Source organism: Mustela putorius, unplaced genomic scaffold, assembly GCF_011764305.1.
Source record: "Mustela putorius furo isolate JIRA1106 unplaced genomic scaffold, ASM1176430v1.1 tig00004007_pilon_pilon_pilon, whole genome shotgun sequence".
Taxonomy (NCBI): Eukaryota; Metazoa; Chordata; class Mammalia; order Carnivora; family Mustelidae; genus Mustela; species Mustela putorius.
Window position 1 is genome coordinate 3,370,477 of NW_025422145.1, and position 21,800 is coordinate 3,392,276.

Genomic DNA, 21,800 nt, shown 5'->3' on the forward strand with positions numbered 1-21,800 from the left:
GCTCTGTGTTTGTGTGTGGAAAGGTGGTTTTTGTCCTTGATCTCAGGGTCCTGGGATCAAGTCCCTCATCGGGCTCTCTGCTCAGCGGGGAGCCTGCTTCTTCCTCTCTCTCTCTCTGCCTGCCTAAATTTACTTAAACCCTTTCCAAAATCCGTGTCAGAACCAGGGTATGGAAATCAAGGCTAGAAGGAGCCCAGTGTATTCTAAAATGTGGACTGGTATCCTTATCAGGACCAGTGGAATCCCACTGTGAGAAGTTGATCCTTTTCTCTGTTCCTTTTTAATTCTAACGACTTAAAAGGAAGAGAGCAGCAGCTTGGCACCCATTAGGTCCTCAACCCCTCTCTGGTCCTTGTGCATCTCCCGCTTTCACCACATAGAGCAGCCCCCGGGGCCCAGCATCTTGCTAGAATTTGATTAATATCCCGCCTCCTCCCCTGGAAATTTTTGGTTCTCAGAGCTCACGAGAGGGAACACTGCTGCCACCTAGTGGTTGGAGACCAGGAATGCTTCTAAACATCCTATAGGGATACATGGAACAGCACGAACAGCGCCCCCACCCTCCCCCCACCCCGCGCCTCCTGCAAAGATTTATCTGGTCCCAAACTTCAGCAGTGCCAAGGTTGAGACCTCCTGAAGGACATTCCTTCCCTGGGCCCTGTGAGCACTTCAGCAATCCTTAGCTTAAACTTAGAGTTGAAAAACTATTAGTATTATACTTAGCAGTTGACAAAGCCCCTCTGCCTTAGTTGTTTCCCATCAGGAGAAGCTCTACCCTTCTGGGGAGGAAGGGTTTCTGCAGTAGTGAGTGGGAGCAGATGGGTGGGTGGTCAGTAAACTGGGCCTTCCTCCTGTTGAGCTGGGCCAGAGTCCCTGAGGTGGGAGGGCAGCTGTTGCGAAGGGCTGGCACCCCAAGGTTGGCCTGAAGAACCAGAGGAGGTTGGGATCTCAGGCTTTGTTTGAAGAACTCGGTGATTTCTTCTTGGAAGCCAGAACCCTGGGGGATTTGCATATGTGTTCTACTAAAGGCAAGCACCCAGCTTTCCATCCTCCACCTTTCCATCTGTCAACACCATCAATTAGCCCATTTATTCGTCAACCCATTGGTCATCTATCCATCATCAACCACCCACCATCCATCTACTGGTCCAGCCATTGATTTGTCCATCTTCCTCTCTTCCTTCCCTCCACGCATCCCCGATCATCATGGACCATCCACGTGTCCTTCCGTCCTGCAACCTCTCTCCAACTTCCCTCCCTCCCCATGTGTGTCTGGACCCTGAAGGAGGCTTTGAGAATACAGAGATGATAGGACACTCCCCCACTCTCCAGTAGCTCACAGTCTTGTGGGGATGTCAGACGTAGGGGCCATTTTAACGGTAATGTTAGTTAGTTAGTTAGTTAGTAGTGTTCCAAGGGTCTGGGAACACATTGTTTTACTGAAGACTCTTGGATAACAAGTAGGAAAAAGTTTCCCCCTTCTTGATCCTAAGCATAAGTATCTTTTATTCTCAGCCAGACAATATTAAGAAGGACGGGGATTGTTGTTTTGCTTTGTTTCATTTCTTACTTTTTAAATATCTTTTTTTAAAAGATTTTATTTTATTTATTTGACAGAGAGATCACAAGGAGGCAGGCAGAGAGAGAGGGGGGAAGCAGTATCCCCGCTGAGCAGAGAGCCCGATGCGGGGCTCCATCCTAGGACCATGAGATCATGACCCGAGCTGAAGACAGAGGCTTAACCCACTTAACCCACCCAGGCGCCCCTTTAAATATCTTTTATTGACATATAATTTACATTTAGGAAATTGTGTATATTATAAGTACACTGTTTGATTAATTTTGAGAGACTGAACATACCTGTACTCCTCACACCCATTTAAACTAAGAGAACACCAACAGCCCCCCCCCCGAAGTTTCCCATAGCCTTTCTAGTAGTTTCTCCCAATCAAGGTTAACCATTATCCTGACTTCTAACAGCATAATTTTCCCTGTTCTTGAACTTTCTGTTAGTAAACTTACATACTGATGTTCTTGTTTGTATTTGGCGCCTTTTGCTAAGCATTTGCGAGATACAACAGTTTTACTGTTGTCAGTCATTCATTCTCCTTGCTGTAGAGTAGGGGTTGACAAACATTTTCTGTAAGCGGTCAGATAATATAATATTTTGTGGATCATATGATCTCTGTTGCAGCTGTTCAGCTCTGTCCTTGTAGCATCAAACAACTACTGACCATATACAAATGAATGTTTGTGGCTGTGTTCCAATAAAACTTTATTTACAATGGCAGACAGTGGGCCAGAATTGGTGAATGGGTTGGTCCAACCCCTCCTGTGCAGTATTCCTAGATAACATAAGATTTTTAGCAACCATCTGAATATATTCTGCTATCCCCAGCCAGGTTTTCTACAGTGTTAGCAGGGAATTAGGTTAGTTTGCCTTTTTCCTAGACTTAGGAGCTCAGACCTGAGACTTTTTGGGAGAAAGATGTAAGTTGGCTCTAAGGTCCCTGATAACTTTGGGACTCTAAACCTCCAGAGCACCTTGGCATTGACATTTGTGTCTCATCTGCTCTTCTCCTCTTACCCAGCTATACTGAAGGTGGTGTCGTCTGTCCTGCAGCTTGGAAATATCGTCTTCAAGAAGGAAAGAAACACAGACCAGGCATCCATGCCAGATAACACAGGTTCTTCTTGCCTTTTCTCAATAATTGACAACTTGTGGGATGGGAAGGAGGGTCACATGAAGTCTTTGCTTGTTTTTTGGGGTGAGGGTATTAACAAGAGCCAAACTAACTTACTTTCGCTGACTTTTCTGTCTTTGTTAGACTTTTACTGCTGATGATCCCACAGGGGGAAGTTCTTGAATCAGAGCGTGGGCTGGGGGGCGGGGAGGGGAACTAATAGTTTTAGATCAGACAGAAAGGATCTTTAGGGAGCATCAATTCTAACCCCAACCCCATTATTTGTTTTGTTAAATATTTCTGAACATGGGCAATCTGCCAGGGCCCGGGGGTCATCAAGAAACCCCATAAGAACAGCCCCATTCGTCCTGGCACACACAGTCTTGCTGGGGAGACAGAGCTCAGGTTTCTCTGCAATGAGAACTGCCAAATAAAATCCAAGATGCCCAGTAAAACTCGAATTTCACATAAACAGCAAATATTTGTATTGCAAGCTATATAATTGTATAATACATTGTATGTTCTTGGCAATATTTGGAAAGTAATCACAATCTGTAAATATTGGTTGTTCATATGAAATTCCAGTTCAACAAGCATCCTGTATTTTTTTTTTTTTTCTAAAATTGACAGCCTTACCTGCAAATAAGCAGTGTCTTGTATTATGGAAAGGTTGCATGGTTACCCCCTTGCTTGTGGGGGCCTGAGCCAAAAGGGTGATTTAAGCCCCCGGCTTGTCCCCCTGTTGTCGGTGTGCCACTGGCCTGGGCTGTATATTGTGTTGCTTTCCGAAGCTCCTGGAACTTCCCCTTCATGGCACCTGTTGTGTTTCTCATGGGGTACACTCCAAAATACGGCAAGTGAAAAGACTTCTCTCACCGAGGAGAAAACTTCAGGGAACGACAAACCAAAAGCCCTCATTCAAAGCGACGGGACAAAATCCTAAAATCACACTGTGTATCAACTGTCACACACGTGCAAACCATCAGGCACCACTAGTGGTCGCACGGAGGAAGCGTCATGGAACCTCAACCTTTTGAGGAAAAGGTTTAAAATGCAGATATTCAATAATATAACAAGAGTCCCCCCTCCAGGATGGACACTTGTGAATATGTTCTAATACCATTTTGTCTTTCAAATGAAACCGAGTAGCTGACCGGGACGTCCCCTTGGCCTCCCAGCGGGATTCTATTCTCCTCCTCCAGCCTCAGCAATAGCGCCCCCTAGTGTGACAACCAAAAATGTCTCTGATGATTGCCAAATGTGCTGTGGGAGCAAAATCATCCCCAGTTGCAAGCATTGGCTGGTCTAGAGAGAGAGAAAATGAGCGTTGTTCCTTTACCTGCTGGTGGGAACTCATCTTGTGAAAATACCACGATATATTTGTTCATTTCCATATTAGTGGACATTTCAGTTTTTTCCAGTATTTTTCCAACACAAAGAATGATGGGACACACATCTTGGCTCAATGGGACACATCTTTATTGGTAGCTGGCCAAAAGCTGAGCATTTGATGTGCCTTACCTCATTTAAATGCATTGACATCCCAACAAGGTACCAGGGGGCCCATTCTTTTTACAAGCTGAAAAAAGTAAGACTCTAGGAACTGAAATGGTTTTTCCAAAATCACGTGGTTAGGAAGTGGGAAAGGGGCAAGGGCTTGGACTTAGAACTGTCTGACCCTAAGCCCCTCCTTGAGGGCATACTTCCATCCCACCTCTTAGCAAAACACTGGGGATGAGGTCACCAACGACAGCAGTTTTCAGGACTCTTTCATGCTATGTTCACTACCGTCATGCTCCATTTCTCTAAAAATATCCAATGTACACATAGATCATAAATATCTCATGTGATGGGCCTCCCTTCCTAAGCCTTCTCTTTTGTGATGCTCTTAATATGCTTTTTTCCTCCATCCAGCTGCTCAGAAGGTTTGTCACCTCATGGGAATTAATGTGACAGATTTCACCCGGTCCATCCTGACTCCACGTATCAAAGTTGGGCGGGATGTAGTACAGAAAGCTCAGACAAAAGAACAGGTAATGATACAATTGCTGTTGATTTTTGCATGTGAAATGACTTCTGTGCTTGCCTTTTATTGCTGCAGAATCATCCATCCTTCCATCCATCCATCGTTCATCCATCCATCCATCCATTCATTCATCTATCCATCTGTTCATCTGTCCATCCATCCATTCGTCCATCCATCCATCCATCCATCCATCTGTCCATCCATCCTTCCATGCATCTATTTATCCATGCATCCATTCATCGATATATACATACATCTGTTCATCCATCAATGCATCTTTCCATCCATCTGTTCATCCATCTATTCATCCATCTGTCTGTCCACCCGTTCATCCATCCATCCATCCATCTATCCATTCATCCATCCGTCTATCCATTCATGCATCCATCCATCTGTTCATTGAACAGTCCATCCATCCATCCACCCATTCATCCATCCATCCCTCTGTCCGTCCATTCATCTGTCTGTCCATCCATCCATCTATCGTTCATCCATCCATCCGTTCATCCATCCGTCCATCCATTCATCCATCCATCCATCTGTTCATCCATCCTTCCATCTGTCCATCCATCCATCCACTCGTTCATCCATCCATCTGTCTGTCCATCCATTCATCCGTCCATCCATCCATCCATCTATCCATTCATCCATCCACCCATTCATCTATCCATCCATCTATCCATTCATCCATCCATCTATCCATTCATCCATCCACCCATTCATCCATTCATCCATCCATCCATCCATCCATCCATCCATCTGTCCATCCATCCGTTCATCCATCCATCCGTCCGTCCATCCATCTGTCCATCCATCTGTCCATCCATCCGTTCATCCATCTGTCCATCCGTTCATCCATCCATCTATCTGTCCATTCATCCATCCATCCATCCTAACTTATTTTCGCTGACTTCTGCCTTTGTTAGACTTTATACTGCTGATGATCCCTCAGTGGGAAGTGTCCATCCATCCATCCATCCAACCATCCATACGTTCATCCATCCATTCAGTCATCCATGTATCATCTATTCATCTTTTCATCCATCTGTCCATTTCTTTATTCCTCATCCATCCAATACTAGAATATTCAAAGTCCCATATCAGGTTGTGAAGATCCAGTACTGAACAAGAGCAGCACAGTACCGTACTCACGATCTCATCTTGATCGCTTAGTTGTACATTCAAGGTCAGACCTAAAAGATATGTTTTTGAAAATGGCTGTGTACCTTTTCTAGAGGCAGCACTGACCACTTCTAAATGGTCCCTCTGATGCAACAGACTCTCCTCAGTGCCAGCTCCCCTGATAGGAAGTATTTAATTAGGCACACAGTTATTCCTTAGGTCTGGCCACTCAATTCCTTACTGCCACTTTTCTACTGGGTGTAGAGATGGTGTAATTTCCTTTTTTTGTTTATTTTTAAAGGACTGATTATGGGTAGGAGGGGAATAAAAGTCTGAGCTGCTCACCAGGCTTATCTGAAAATGTGGCCCACTGGAGATGACCATGTTCCTTCACTTGTCTCCACAGGCAGACTTTGCCATAGAGGCTCTGGCCAAGGCCATCTATGAACGTCTTTTCCGCTGGATACTCACCCGTGTGAACAAAGCCCTAGACAAGACCCACCGGCAAGGGGCTTCATTCCTGGGGATCCTGGACATTGCTGGATTTGAGATCTTTGAGGTACAGCTTGGTGGGATCCTGATAGCCCTGGTCTTGACTCTTTGGAATGAAGTCTCCTTTGGAGAAGCCATTATTTCAGAGAAGGGCAGGCAGATAACTACTTAGACTAGGAGGCTGTCTAGCTAAGGTTACACCCTCGAGGGTGTAAGAAATGTACTGGTTTGTGAAACTGAGAAGGCCAGAGCTTCAGCTGGGTCCAACAGGCAAGACCTGATCTCTTCCACCTCTCTCCCTCTCTCTCTTTCTTTCCCACCTCTACATTGGTTCTGTTCTCAAGCTGGTTTTCCCCTCATGGTGGCAGAATGGCTGCCACAGCTCTAGATTGCCTTTTGGCAACCCCAGAAATTCTGACCAGCCGCAACTGCTCCCAATAGTTGTAAGCAAAATCTTCCAGTTGAGTTTCACTCCCTCTCACTCCCTTGAGCTGGGCCAAGCCCTAGGGTCTTGCTGTACTTCTTGTAATGGGGATATGACTACTAGATCCCACACCCACAGACTAGAGGGACGATCCCAGTGAAAGGGAAGGTCTGGAGATGGACAGATAGTCTGAAACACATCTACGAGAGAATCACTCCTTCTCTGAGTTTCATCATCCCCATCTGTGCATTGGGGGGGTGATGAAGGACCCTGCGTAGTTGTTCTATGCATACATCACTGCACAGCTGAAGGAGATAAGCATCCTCAAAACAGCATGTGTGGGGGCCCCCTGGCGTGAGAAGAGCCAGTCCCGTGAACTCTAGGCAGCCCTTGTTGGGACTCAGCCCGCTCTGGACTCTGGTGCACAGACTGCCAGCCACGGCGCTCTCTCGGGGCCGAGCTACCCTGGGTGCCCTGTCCTCTGACCAAGACGCTCACCGGGCCTCCCCGCTGTTGCGCACACTCAGGTGAACTCGTTCGAGCAGCTGTGCATCAACTACACCAACGAGAAGCTGCAGCAGCTCTTCAACCACACCATGTTCATCCTGGAGCAGGAAGAGTACCAGCGGGAGGGCATCGAGTGGAACTTCATCGACTTCGGGCTCGACCTGCAGCCCTGCATCGAGCTCATCGAGCGGCCGGTGAGGGCCCACATCACACTCGCATGCGTGTGTGGCCTCCTTCGGCTGTGGCACGTGGACCCTGCCCTCGCCCCACGGGTGCACGGCTTCCCCTGCCACCGAGTCCTTGTGAACTCGATCACACTGTCCCTTAGCCCACATTTGGTTCTCAAAGGTACTTTCTTTTTTTTAATTTCTCTTTCCCACCGCTCCTCCCCCCTCCTTCCCTTGGGCTCCCCTCCCCCCCCTTCTTTAGCATTCCTTCCCCTCCATTCCCTTCTCTCCCCTCCCCCCTCTTCCCCTGTCTCAATCATTCATCCCCAAAGGCAAGGGTCTTTGTTTTGTTAGCTCATGTACCCCTAACCCCTAGAACCACGCCCACAGTAGGCACCCAAGCAACAATCGTTGAATGACTGTGTACTAAGCACCAGCTCTGTGCCGGGCCCCCTCTTCAGGGGCTGGGAATGTAACCACGGACTGGATGGACCTAGTCCCTGGCCTCCTGAAGGAGCAGACATGAAGCCAGACAGATCCGCTAAACGCTCTGATAGGGCCTATGTGGGGAACCATTCAGGGAGGCCAGCTTTGGATACAGCAGTGAAGAAACGCTCAGAGCGCCTGGCCAGCTCGGTCAGAAGAGCATGTGACTCTTGATCTCGGGGTCCTGAGTTCAAGCCCCTTGTGGGGTGTAGAGCTTACATTTAAAAAAAAAAGAAAGAAAGAAAGAAAGAAAAGAAATATGCCTCCCTGATCTGAGTCTAAAAAGTGAAGACCATTTGTGCAGAGTAAGTGGCAAGTGTGTAAGTTTGGCTGTGTTCCTAGCACCTTGGCTTAGCCTGTCGGGGCTACAGAGAAGGGCTTTGTCCAAAGGAACCCTGGAGGCGAAGTTACATGTAAATTACGTGGAAAGCAAATTACATGTAAAGCAACTTACATGTAAAGCAACAAGTTCAGGTGGGCTGTTCCGTGTGTTCTGCCCACTAGGGGGCAGCAGCAAACACATTCTGCTGGTTCCCACCTGTCCTTCCCCAGTGCAGGTCCAGGGTAATTTGAGGATAGATCTGTGGGAGTGGAAGACACAAATCCATCTTTATATGTAGGCAGAAGAGGTGACATGGCGTGTTTCGGGGACTAACTCTTTCTGGAAAGCCCGAAGCACGGGCACGCTAGCTGGGATCCTGCCTGCCTTGTTTCCCACAGAATAACCCTCCTGGTGTGCTGGCCCTGCTGGACGAGGAGTGCTGGTTCCCCAAGGCCACAGACAAGTCCTTCGTGGAGAAGCTATGCACGGAGCAGGGCAACCACCCCAAGTTTCAGAAACCCAAGCAGCTCAAGGACAAAACGGAGTTCTCCATCATCCACTATGCCGGGAAGGTACCAGCCGTGGGCCCCAGGGCTCTCTCCGTCCCCCGGGGACCAGGCGGGGTGCTCAGAGCAGGAGTAATTTAGGAATGGCAGAGCCCAAAGGTGTAAATCAAATGTAAACTAAATCCAAGCAAGTCTTCCTATCTATTAATCTATAAGCGAGATATTTATACAGATATATTCTAATCTCTATAACGTATTCCAGGCAATTCTTTCTCGTATAGACCCTGACTCCTTCCTGCTACCATTTAAACCGAAGAGGAAGGGCCAGATGGGATGGGAGAACTGATAAACACACTTTGGGGCCCAACAGACCCCTCCCCTACTGCAGCCTGGAGCTTACCACAGCCAGCTTCTGCTGTCCAGGAAAACACGTGATGGAGGTCTCCCTCCTCCTCCTCCTCCTCCTCCTCCTCCTCCTCCTCGGTAATGATGGTCATCACATGAGAGCTGTAATTACCCAGGAGCTTCCCCGAGGCTCCCGAGGGTCCTGGATAACGTGGAAAAAAACCACAGCTTGGCCTGGCCTGCAGAATCTGAGTATTTTCTTGTCTCTCCAGTGCCCTCCCCTCCCCCGCCCCGCCTCGTGCAAACAGGCAAGGCCCTGAACCGGACATTGGCAAACCACGGCCCACGTGCCACATCTCACCCACAGCCTGTTTCTGTAAATGAAGTTCTGTGGGCTCACAGCTCCTATGTTTACATAATGTCTTTGGCCGCTTGTGACCCATAGTGACAGAGATGTCATGCCCTGTAGCGCTGGAAGTATTTACTATCTGGGCCCTTTACCAAAAAAAAAAGTTTGCCAAATCCTACTCAAACTCAAGGGAGTGTGCATTCCCTTAAGCACACAAAAGAACGCCTTCCTCTTTCCCGCTTTCCAAATGGCTCTTTTCTGTCCCCTCTCCCATCAGGCCTGGCCATCCCCGTGGCAACTCACATCCCGTAATAACCCCCCAGAGCTATTTTACGGGCTGTTCCCCTTCAACATCACAATCATAAAATGAAGGGTTCTGCCATTGTCCATGTTCAAGTCAGGAACTGGAAAAGCTTTATCGATCCCTTTTCTGTATATTGATGTATCAGAATCTCTGAGGTACAGCAGTTACACTCATCAGAGAGGGGACGTGAGGTCCTCACACGTCATGGGATTGTTGCCAAGGCCCCTCTTCATGAGAGGGGAGCCTTGGTGGTGAGGGAGGGGTTTTGCCATCTGCAAAGCTCTCCAGGGCTGGAACTCGAACCATCCTCCTGGGCTCTGCAGAGGGGGGGCTGCCAGAAACTAAGAGAAGCAGGAATGGAGCCAGCAGGGGGCGCTGTTGGCCGAAGCCCCCATTGTCACAGGTTCCTTCAAAGAACTGATCTGCTGGACTCATCATGGGTGTTTGAAGATTTCCATCACGGAGGCTGCTAATGCCATTTCCTCTCTGACCTGGGAAGACCCCAGAGGGAAACAGGAGCCCCTGGGCCCTGGCCTTAGTTAGTCACAGAGGCAGACACCCTTGACCAGTGTGGTGATGCTTGCAGGTGGACTACAATGCCAGTGCCTGGCTGACCAAGAACATGGACCCGCTGAATGACAACGTGACTTCCCTCCTCAACGCCTCCTCGGACAAGTTCGTGGCTGACCTTTGGAAGGACGGTAAGAGCCGGCTGGCCGGAGCTGGGGGACTGGGTACAGAGGGCTCTGCCTCCTTCCAGGTGCCCCTGGTTCGCACACCTGCTCCCGGGAAGGGGTGGGCCTGTGTGGGGGTGGGGAGAGGACAGGGTGTGCAGGTGCTAGTGACAACTTGTTGATGCGTCCTGCCACTTCCAGAGTGATGACCCCTGACCCCTCAGTTCCACACCTGGGGCCCAGGAAGACACGTCTAAGTCAAGGGACAAGCAGTAACAGAGCAAACAGTGCAGGAGGCATGATGACTTCCCATCTGGGGTCAGAAAGACTCAACTATGATCTTCTCTTGGCCACGCACTAGCTTTGTCATCGTGGCTGAGTCTCTTGATGTCATTAAGCTTGAGTGTCCTTAATAAAACCAGGAAGAGAAGCATAATCCCCATAGGGTAGAATCAGACCTGGGGCTCTCGCTTGAGCATGCATCAGGGTCTTCTGGGGGGCTTCTTGAAACTCAGATAACTAGGCCTCAGTCCTAGAAGTTCTGATACAACAGGTCCAGGTAGGGCCTGAGAATTTGCATTTCTAACAAGTTCCAAGGGGGTGGTGGTGGGGCTGGTGTTCTGGGGACCAGAACTTGAGTTCCCTCTGAGAACCAGAGAAGAGCTAATCCATGTTGAAGTGCTTACATCTGCCAGTCCCATAGTGAAGACTCAGTACATGCCTGCTTCCGTGAGGCCTTTAGGGCTGATGGGGTTTTCTGCTTTTGTTCCTGGACCTTGGTGCCCGCAGCAAATTGTGTCCTTGCACAGGGCCTGTCAGCCTTGGGCTCATAGGCCTGGACAACTTGTTTTAAGCATGGTAGAAAATGCTGGAGGAGGGGTTCTGTTGTACCAACATTTACTAAGCGCTCGCCATGTCCCAGGCCATGGGATGGGGTAATGGGATCTCACCCTGAGATTTGTGACCGTTTCAGCAAGACCCTTCCCTGAAGGAGCCCAGAGTCTGGCAGAAGACAGAAACAAGCAAAGACATTATGACATGGGGGTCATATGACCTGCCTGAGTACAAGGCACAGAAATAGGGCATCCTAATGCCAGTGGAGTTGAGCTGAATCGTCATCAGCCAACTGATAGAACTGCAGTCTATGAGGCGCCTGGGTGGCTCAGTGGGTTAAGCCTCTGCCTTCGGCTCAGGTCATGATCTCAGGGTCCTGGGATCAGGTCCCGCATTGGGCTCTCTGCTCAGCAGGGAGCCTGCTTCCCCCACCACCACCCTCCTGCCTCTCTGCCTACTTGTGATCACTGTCTGTCAAATAAATAAATGAAATCTTAAAAAAAAAAAAAAAAAAAAAAAGAACTGCGGTCTATAGACTACTTCATCCCCCAACAGCAGAATGCACATTCTTCTCAAGCTCCCATGGAATTTCCACCAAACTAGACCACATTCTGGTCTATTAAACACACCTTAATGAATCTAAAAGAATAGAAAGTATACAGTGCCTGCTCTTCGACCACCATGGGATTAAACTAAAAATTAGTAAGAGATAGATAGCTGGAAAATCCCCAAATACCTGGAAGTTAAATGACACACTTCTATTTTTTTTTTTAAAGATTTTATTTATTTATTTGACAGAGAGAAATCACAAGTAGATGGAGAGGCAGGCAGAGAGAGAGAGAGGGAAGCAGGCTCTCTGCTGAGCAGAGAGCCTGATGCAGGACTCGATCCCAGGACTCTGAGATCATGACCTGAGCTGAAGGCAGCGGCTTAACCCACTGAGCCACCCAGGTGCCCAAATGACACACTTCTAAATGGCACTTGGGTCTTGGCCCCCATGTCTTATTTAGAAGTGTCTGGGTGTGTTATTTAATTTTCTCAAGTGAAATTTTAAAATATTTTGAACTTAAAAAAACACACACACACACAAATTACCAAAATTTGTGGGGTGCAGCCAAAGCTGTGCCTTGAAGGAAATTCATAGTTATGCCAGTGGTTTTGGCTTGGATGGGCAGCATGGGAGTCTCTCATTTTGTTCTGAAAGAAAAAGAACCTTGGTGGCTGTGATGTCACACCAATAACACCACCACTTATCCCTTGTTGAGTCCCTATTAATATGCTAGATTCCTACCTTGGAGTGTTTGCTATACATTGTCTCCAGAATATCGATTCTCTGAAAATCTACCTAATCACTCACTAAGCTTATCAGAGAGATCACCCCCATTACTCTTTCTCTCCCTCTTTACCCTGCTTTATCTTCCTAGGTATGTCTCACTGCTTGGAATATTGTGTACTTATATACGTTGTCATTGTTGGTCTCTTTCCAATAGAATATCCATAGAATATGAGCTGGGATTATGTGTGGAGACACAGGGTCATTGTTCATAGCTGTGTTTGTGGGGGCTGGTGCATAGTAGGCTCTCAATAAATATTTCTTGATAGGTGAAGGTCTGAAGGCAGGCAGGAGAGGTAAACCTTATTCACTTCTTCCTGCCCTAGGAAGTAGGTGCTGGTTTGACTCCCATTTTGTAGGAGAAACTGAGGCACAAAATGACACCAGGCCAAGAGAGTGGCAAGAGAAGGATTTATTTCCAGGTCTCTGTGATAACCTAAGAGAGAGAATTTGTTCTTTTTGTCACTTCAGGAGCTTTCAGATTTCCCAAATAGACAATACATGAAAAGCAGACCTCTACACACCTCCCCTTACCTGTTGCTAGAGGAAAGGTGCTGATTCGCAGAGGAGAGAATGGGGACAGTGCCCACCAAAATGGAGCAGATAACTTGGAGTCTCCACTCCCTGGGCCTAGTCCTCTGGCTTATTGTTGGGGTGGAGGGCCCCTGGGTGGGCCAGAGGCTGACACCAACATTAATGTGCCCCACAGTGGACCGCATCGTGGGCCTGGACCAGATGGCCAAGATGACAGAGAGCTCTCTGCCCAGTGCCTCCAAGACCAAGAAGGGCATGTTCCGCACCGTGGGACAGCTGTACAAAGAGCAGCTGGGGAAGCTCATGACCACCCTACGTAACACCACACCCAACTTTGTGCGCTGTATCATCCCCAACCACGAGAAGAGGGTGAGACCACCTGCCTGGCTTCTGGGGGTGGGGGCCAGAGTGTACTCTCTGGGGATATCATCAGGAAGCTTTGGGGAAAGCAGACCAGGGTAGAGAGGAAGGAGGAAAACCTCCATACCCCACGGGCTCCGTCTGATGCAGGTGGAAGGTTGTCTGAACTGGGTACCCACTCCCCATCCTGGAGGCAAAGGAAGGCAAGGAGACAGAGGGACTTTGAGCCTTGGACTTTTGGTTCAGGGCATCGAATCGTTCATGCATTCATTATTCTAGTCAATATAGGCAATCTAGTCAGTAGAGCTGCACCTGTGCCAGGGACTGAGGATAGAGTGCTGGATAAACCGGGATCCTTGCCTGCAGGTTTCTTCCGGTGATCTAGTGCAGGGATGCTTAGCTGGGGCAGTGTCCCCCGGGGACATCTGGCCACGTCTGCAGACTTCGTTGGCTGTCATAACAGGGAGGGAGCTGCTGTTCAGATCCAGTGTAGAGAAGCTAGCAATGCTGCTAAACGCCTATGGCACACAGGGCAGCCCTCACAGATGGAAAGCAGAGACTAAGCCCAAGATGTCAATGGGCTGATGTCGTGGGAGACCTGCTGGGAGAAAGAGATGCACAAGCCGATATGCACAACGCAGCATGGTAAATTACAAGAACACCATGCAGCCGGGGCTCCCACTCCAGCCTTGGGGCTCAGAGAACGCTGCCTTGGGAGTGAGTAGGCACCAGCTTGGTGAAGTGGAAGGCAGGGTGGGGAAAGCATCCTAGGCAATGGGACCAGTAGAAGCAACGATGTGACCTGAGAAGCGAAAGGTCTAGGTAGCAACTGGGTCATTTCATGCTGACCTGTGATGGTGTGAGGCAGGGATTGGGGAGAGATGGGGCTGAATCCTTTGGCAGGAGCTGGGTCGTGGCACTCCTTGTGGGTTGACCAGAGGAGGCCGTTGTGGGCTTTTAAAAGCAGGGGTATGTCACGATCAGACTGATGTTAGGGAAACAGAATGCGAGGTTGCAGAGGGAGGCAAGGGAGGGGCGGTGATGGTGAATGGATGTCCTTTGGGAGCCATCTGGGAGGTAGCTGCTGCAGCACCAGTGACAGGAAGTGAGGGAAGGAGAGGCTTCTAGCCAGGTGAGGCTGGTGCCACCAAGTCCAGGAGAGGTGGCACCGGTACCTCAGCTGGGACCTCCACTGGTGCCTCTGTCAGCCACGGTGGCCTGACACTGGGTCACCCAGGCCTGAGATTCGGGGCTTGCCGCTCCCGGAGTCCCAGCCCCCTGGTCCACCGCTCTGCCTCTCTGGCCTTGCAGTCTGGCAAGCTGGACGCCTTTCTGGTGCTGGAGCAGCTGCGTTGCAACGGGGTGCTGGAAGGCATTCGCATCTGCCGCCAGGGCTTCCCCAACAGGATCGTCTTCCAGGAGTTCCGCCAGCGGTGAGCCTGCTGGGGTCAGGGGAGGGGGCTTGGGTGCAGGGAGCGCGGGGGGTGAGCCAGGCCAGGTGGAGGGCTGGAAGGATGCCGGGAGCCGTTTCATCAGTAGCTTCTGCCCTGTGTCTCCAGCTACGAGATCCTGGCTGCCAACGCCATTCCCAAAGGCTTCATGGACGGGAAGCAGGCCTGCATTCTCATGGTGAGTCCCAGCCCCAGCTCCAGCCCCTCCCCAGGGATCTGACTGCAAATGCACCCCCCCCCCCCGCCCCCCCACCCCCGTCGCTGGGGACACTGCCAGGAGCTTGTTGGGGTGGGACCTTCCTGAAACACGCCCCATGGACACATGTCACAGCTGAGAACGAGAGCACCTGTCCCCCCTTTCTTCTGCAGATCAAAGCCCTGGAACTCGACCCCAACTTGTACAGAATCGGGCAGAGCAAAATCTTCTTCCGGACCGGGGTCCTGGCACACCTGGAGGAGGAACGGGACTTGAAGATCACTGATGTCATCATGGCTTTCCAGGCCATGTGTCGCGGCTACCTGGCCAGGAAGTAAGGACCTGAGCCCTGTCGCCTTCCTGCAAAGGGCCCAGAAACACACCCTCCTGGGCTTCTGCGGCCTCATACTCTGGTTCCCTGCTTCTCTGAGAGGCCACCTGAGTTAGGAAGCATCCTGATCGCCTGGCGCTGCTTCTGGTGGAGGCAGAAACGCTACCATTGTAGGGAAGTGCCCTCACTGTAAGGGCTGCCGTCCTGCCCCCCAGCTTACTTGCTGGTGAACTTGGGCGAGTTTCTCTCTCTCTCTCTCTGTCTCTACGAGGCTCAGATCTCTCCACTGGAGGAGGATTCTTATTCCTGCCCATGGGGTTGTGAGGAGTCCGTGGACAGGGCTAGGTTGTCATTTCAGAAGTGCGAGAAGATGGTAAGGGCAGGAGAGAAGAGGATTTGGCTGTCCCCATAACCCCCTGTTCAAAAGGGATCCAGAAGGCAGGGTCATGGGAGATCGGATGCTCCTTCTGTTTTGCGAGGCTTAGGGTCTGCATGAGGGATGGGGCTCCTCGAGGGAAGTCACACCCCACAGAGGACTGCAGGGACTGGCGGAGTGGCTCTCTGCCCAGGGCAGAGTAAGCCCATTCGTTACTCAGTGGACCCAAAAGGGTGAAGGCCAGAACCAAGGTGGTGAAGACCAGAACTGGGGGGGGGGGGGTCTGCAGTCCAGGAACAGACCTGAGTGGTTATATTTCATAGCTCAATTCTCTGATGCGCCCTCCCACCTCCACTGACACGAGCAGCAGCATTCTTCAGGTTGACCCACGTACCAAGATGGCAGCCCCACAGGGAAAGAGGAGCCATTGAGCTCCCCCTGGCGGTGGTTTTGCAAACCCACCAGCCCTGAAACCCAAAGGAGCCCTGATTCCGAGTCAGACTTGAGATTTCTAAGACACAAAGACACACCGGAGGAAAGAGTGGGTCTGCCTGTCATGTGTAGGACCCCCTTTAGGACTGGTGGAGTGTAGACTGACTACCTAGGCATTGTTTGGACCACAGATCTGAGTTCAGGGTGTTTGGTGAGCTGGGGGTTTTCCTTGCCCACCGAGAAGGGTGCTGGCCTCCAGATCATTGAATTGGTCTGCGCCCGGACGACATGCATGTGCTGATGCTCGAGCTTCCTGAAGAATCCGAGCTGGAGAGCAGGGGGGAGGAGTGATGCCCCTGCAGGAATCACAGAATCCCATGCCGGACAGGCGCGTCTTGCTTTTGGGATGTGCGCGCGCACGACCCCGGGGAGACAAGGCTTGGGCACCCCCCCCCCTCCGCCTCCCCGGGGGGTTCTCACAGAACCCACTTCCCCTGCCCCAGGGCCTTTGCCAAGCGGCAGCAGCAGCTGACGGCCATGAAGGTGATTCAGAGGAACTGCGCCGCCTACCTCAAGCTGCGGAACTGGCAGTGGTGGAGGCTGTTCACCAAAGTGAGTGCCGCGGAACCGCCTCTGTCGGAACCCTCTGCCCCCCTCTGCGCCCCAGACGCTCCCGCTGTGGGGCCGCATGTGGTTGACGGCCCATGTGCGCATGCGCTCGGGAGCTCAGAGTCACACCTCGCCTGTGTGTAGTTTCTTGGCCCGAGAAGGCTTAACCCCCCCTTCGCCTTCGGTGGGCTCATAGGTTATCAATGACCCTGACTGGGATCCCAAGCGTTTGCACGGGAATCCCTCCCATTGCTCATTTCTGGCCGCACCCACTTCCCCACCATAGCCCCGCTCCTCTGTCCTCCCTTTCAAGAATGTTCTACAAGGGGAGTCCTACACTCTGTCATCAGGGCAACTGGCTTTGTCACAAGGCACATTGTTCTCTGAAGATCAGGACTTGGGGGCATTCGTGGTGGATCTTATAGTAGCACGTCAGGGTCCAGCCCCCAACACACTCCTCCCTCCGTAGGATACTTTGCAACTCTTAAAAATGACGGTCACCTAAAAACGCTGGACCAAAGCCGTGTGGAGGGCCCCTCCCTCCGCACAGTAAAGGCCTGCTGTGAAAAACCCACAGCCGACGTCATCCTTAATGGGGACAAAACTGAGAGCTTTTCCCCTCAAGCCAGGAGAAAGACAGGGATGTCCCCTGTCACCGCTTCTAGAGCACAAAAATGGCAGCTAGCAAAAAAAACAAAGGCGTAAAGCTGATTATCTTTAATTTTAAGTAACGGACTTGTCGTAGAAAATTGGACAGCGTGGTCTCGGGTGTGTTTTTTAAACATGTAGGAGAAGGACTGGCGGGAACCGTCAAGGGTGCACACGGTCACCTTGATGGGGAGGTAGAATGTGGGAGATTCCTCCCCGCTTTCCTCCTTGGGATTGTTAGGGTACGGAGTCGACCACCCCTCAATTAGACAGAGAACACTCTCGATAATGCAAGTCACACAGCGAGGTTTATTTCCAGCTCGCTGGGGTCCAAGCATCCGCCCGGCGCAGCAGGTTTCAGCAAGGACCCCGAGCGCTCAAAGCCAAGGGTTTATATAGCGTTTTCAAGGCACTTCTCCGTGGCTACATACATATCTTGCACCCCACTTTGACAGTTTAACTATGTTTAACCTTTTGCCACCCCGGCGTCACCCTAGAGCCATCCTGGCGGTTAAGTGAGATCTAGGTTTAGAAGAAATGTAACTTTATTTACATTTTCTTCTGCTTCAGCCTCCTTCAGTTTCATGGTGCGACCTTAGGCCTTGAGGAACTGAGCCCTTTGTCTCTGGAAATGGGGCCATTGAAGAGATGGCCCTATTTGTTGTAAATCACCAGGACATTTGCAAACCAAGGGAGACTCCTGTCCTGCAGGATTGTGATCTCTGCAAGTTAACTATTTGTTTTCTTTAACATTTGGTCCCTGTGGCGCCACCACAGAATCTCCCTGATGGTCTATGATTAAGTTGTTTTTCCAGGTTTTAGCTACTTTCTCTTATCTCAAGTTAGCCGTGCCCTAACAAGGCTTCCCGGCCTTCAGGATGGCCATTCTGATGCTAACCCACTCTTACAGTGCAAGGTGCCAGCTTTTGCTTTGCCAAGATGGCTGTACTTACGTCAGGGCTAGACTCGAGGTGGGTACAGCCTTGTTTTTCTTGGCTTCCACACCTGGAGCTGGTTTCTGGGACTTGTTTTTAAGTCCCCTGGGGGAGGGGAGCAGGGACAGTAAAATAGGTCCTTACAGGATGATATAAACCGGTTGGTCAGTGGTAATTCTCTCTCTGGGAACGGACAAAGTGGGAGAAGGGGAGACTTTTTCCTTTACACTGTGCACATTTTTTCCCGGTCGCTTTCATTGATGATTTCTGAACTTCAGTGCTATCAGAGTGTTGGATGGAAAGGTTGTGTCGCGGGGTGGCTGTCCCGTGCTTTCTAGAATCTGCAGCGGCACCCCCAGCTCATACCCACTAGGTGTTGGTGGCATCCCCTGCCCAGACTGGAACAACCCAAACTGTCCCCGGCAATCCCCAGGCATCCCCTCGGGGGTGCGGGACAGCATAAACCGGTCCCTGGTTGAGAACCGCGGATCCGAGGTACCAGGAGAGCTTTTAGCTTCCTCGGGCCATGGACGCCCGTGACGGCTGGCGGTGTGCGCGCAGGTGAAGCCGCTGCTCCAGGTGACTCGGCAGGAGGAGGAGATGCAAGCCAAGGAGGATGAGCTGCAGAAGACCAAGGAGCGGCAGCAGAAGGCCGAGAGCGAGCTCAAGGAGCTGGAGCAGAAGCACTCCCAGGTAGCGGCCCAGAGCCCGGCAGGGGCTGCGGAGGGAGGGCAGCCGTGCCCCCGCGGGGCTCACCGGCCACCCCCCTGCTCCCTGCCTGCAGCTGGCCGAGGAGAAGAACCTGCTCCAGGAGCAGCTGCAGGCGGAGACCGAGCTGTATGCTGAGGCCGAGGAGATGCGGGTCCGGCTGGCGGCGAAGAAGCAGGAGCTGGAGGAGATCCTGCATGAGATGGAGGCCCGCCTGGAGGAGGAGGAAGACCGGGGCCAGCAGCTGCAGGCCGAGAAGAAGAAGATGGCTCAGCAGATGCTGGTGAGGCCCTGCAGGGGCTGCTTGCCTTATCGTTGGAGCCTCGCTGCAAGCCTGCGAGGGGCGTGTGGTCATGTATGTCCCCGCTGGGGACTAAGTCTTGGAGGGGATCGGCCCGTCCCGGTCTCCCGGAGAGCCCGCCCCATTCTCCGGCTCTACCCAACGCGTGCAAACACCTTTTCCCCTCACAGCCCCGTGTGAGGGACATTCGCATTAGTTAGCTGTTGTTGTAGGACAAAAGGCCCCAGAACTTAGCAGCGTAGAAGGACACACCGTTGGGTCACAGGGTCAGGAATCTGAGAGTGGCTCGGCGGGAGGTTCTGCGTGAGACTGTATCCTGCGGTTGCAGTCGGAATGGGAGCCCAGGGTTGGAGGACCCACGTCCACGTGGCTAGCTCCCGTGGTTGGAGTCCGGAGGCCTCATCTCCTCACTGGGAGGGCGGGGAGCTTCTCCTTAGGGCTACATGGCCTCGCTGGCTTCCCCCAGGAAGGGCAAATCAAGAGAAGGAAGAGAGAGGAGGCCACAATGCCTCTTACAGCCTGGCCTTGGGCATTATACCTAATCACTTCCTCCTAAATCCAGCCCACGCTGATGGGGAGAGGAATTGGGCTGCACCTCTCGAAGGGAAGAGTATGAGGGTTTGCAGACACATTTTGAAACCACAGAGAATTTACTATCCCCATTTGACAGATGGGAAGACTGAGGCTCAAGAAGCCAGTGGTTTCCCAAACCTTTTATTTCCAGTAAAAGGAGACCGCAGCGCCGGGGCCGGGGGGGCATGAGACCCGGGCTCCGTGTGGCTCAGCCCCCAAGCTGCGAGAGAGGGACCCCCTTGGGAGCGAGGTTTGTGATTCCGTTCCCTCTCCCACAAAGGACCTGGAAGAACAGCTGGAGGAAGAGGAAGCCGCGAGGCAGAAGCTACAGCTGGAGAAGGTCACGGCCGAGGCCAAGATCAAGAAACTGGAGGACGATATTCTGGTCATGGACGATCAGAACAATAAGCTGTCAAAAGTGAGTGAGTGGGACCAACATCTGCGTTAACTCGGCAGGCTCCCCGGGGCTAAGCACTGCAGATGCTTCCTCTTTCTGGCCAAATGCATGGTGCGGAAGGCAGCCTCCTGACTGCCTTCTAGAGACAGGTAGACCCCATGGATGGGGTCCCTGGCGGTCCCTCCAGGACCAGGGCTTGCCACGGATCAGGTCTCAGAAAATCCATGCCAGTGGGTGCCCTGAGTTGTGTAAAGGCAGCCGCATGTGCCTGAGACTCGGGGGCCTTTCCTGCATTCTCACGGGCCGCTTCTGGTCAGTGATAGGGTGACCCGCAGGCGTGGTTTGCCTGGGACTGAGGGCTTTCTGGGATGTGGGACTTTCAGTGCCCAAACTGGAAAAGTCCCCATGTCACCTGGAATGAGTAGGTCACCCAGATCGGGAACCACTAGGCAGCTCCACTGAGTTCAGACTCCCTTGAGGTCTTTGAGCTCGATGTCAGCTGGGCCCCTGTGTTGAGTCAGGCTCTGTTTGGGGTACAAGGCCTGCATGACAAGGGGGGCCCTGGCCTGGTAAGGCTCATACCTAACCATTAGTGACCCTCACAGTCAGGGTTCTGAAGAGGGTGTTCACAATATTATAAAAATAGAACATCAGGGGATAGAAGGAAGGCATTCAGGGAAGGCTTCCTGGAGGAAGTGACATTTAAGAGAAAATCTGAAGAATGAAGAGCAGTTGGAAGGGGAGTGGAGAAGCCACTCAGGAGATGGTCCTATCTGTGCAAAGGCCCTGTGGCAAGGAAAGAGCTGGCATGTGGGAGGAAGGAATGAGGGTTCGATTGCCTGGACCATGAAGTGTGGGGGTCAGAGGTCACATGAGGTATGAAGTACCTGGGTTTTAGGGAATGATTGTTAAGAAGCTTTTTTTTTTTTTTTTTTTAAAATCATTTTAAAGCTAGAGGTTGTATTGTGTGTTCATCTGGGTTTTCTTTCCACCGGTTTTTCTGGAAGTGACTAAAAATGAAATGTAGATCCTGGAAAAGGGAAAAGAAAGCAATTGATATTTTTTTTCCTTCCCCCCTCCAAGGAGCGAAAACTCCTTGAAGAAAGGATTAGTGACTTAACAACGAATCTTGCAGAAGAGGAAGAAAAGGCCAAGAATCTTACCAAGCTAAAAAACAAGCATGAATCTATGATTTCAGAACTGGAAGGTAAACCTCGTACCTCAAAGGGGGTTTCAAATGGGTGTTTTAAAATCGGAGAGCTGGGGCGCCTGGGTGGCTCAGTGGGTTAAGCGTCTCCCTTCAGCTCAGGTCATGATCTCAGGGTCCTGGAAATGAGCCCCACATCGGGCTCTCTGCTCAGCAGGGAGTCTGCT

The 21,800-nt window shown here is 51.2% G+C and overlaps 1 protein-coding gene across 4 annotated transcripts in view; it reads left to right on the plus strand.

The window, feature by feature from the left end:
* Nucleotides 1-21,800, plus strand: part of MYH11 (myosin heavy chain 11) — a 111,058-nt gene that overhangs the window by 67,491 nt on the left and 21,767 nt on the right. For all 4 annotated transcript variants that reach the window (XM_045072131.1, XM_045072132.1, XM_045072133.1 and 1 more), the window contains 15 exons: nucleotides 2,592-2,687; nucleotides 4,599-4,717; nucleotides 6,239-6,391; nucleotides 7,276-7,449; nucleotides 8,629-8,802; nucleotides 10,321-10,435; nucleotides 13,285-13,478; nucleotides 14,781-14,902; nucleotides 15,029-15,098; nucleotides 15,290-15,450; nucleotides 16,759-16,867; nucleotides 19,009-19,140; nucleotides 19,232-19,438; nucleotides 20,310-20,447; nucleotides 21,510-21,633. In XM_045072131.1, coding sequence (XP_044928066.1) covers nucleotides 2,592-2,687; nucleotides 4,599-4,717; nucleotides 6,239-6,391; nucleotides 7,276-7,449; nucleotides 8,629-8,802; nucleotides 10,321-10,435; nucleotides 13,285-13,478; nucleotides 14,781-14,902; nucleotides 15,029-15,098; nucleotides 15,290-15,450; nucleotides 16,759-16,867; nucleotides 19,009-19,140; nucleotides 19,232-19,438; nucleotides 20,310-20,447; nucleotides 21,510-21,633 — 2,088 coding nt within the window. The remainder of the gene's footprint in view (nucleotides 1-2,591; nucleotides 2,688-4,598; nucleotides 4,718-6,238; nucleotides 6,392-7,275; nucleotides 7,450-8,628; nucleotides 8,803-10,320; nucleotides 10,436-13,284; nucleotides 13,479-14,780; nucleotides 14,903-15,028; nucleotides 15,099-15,289; nucleotides 15,451-16,758; nucleotides 16,868-19,008; nucleotides 19,141-19,231; nucleotides 19,439-20,309; nucleotides 20,448-21,509; nucleotides 21,634-21,800) is intronic.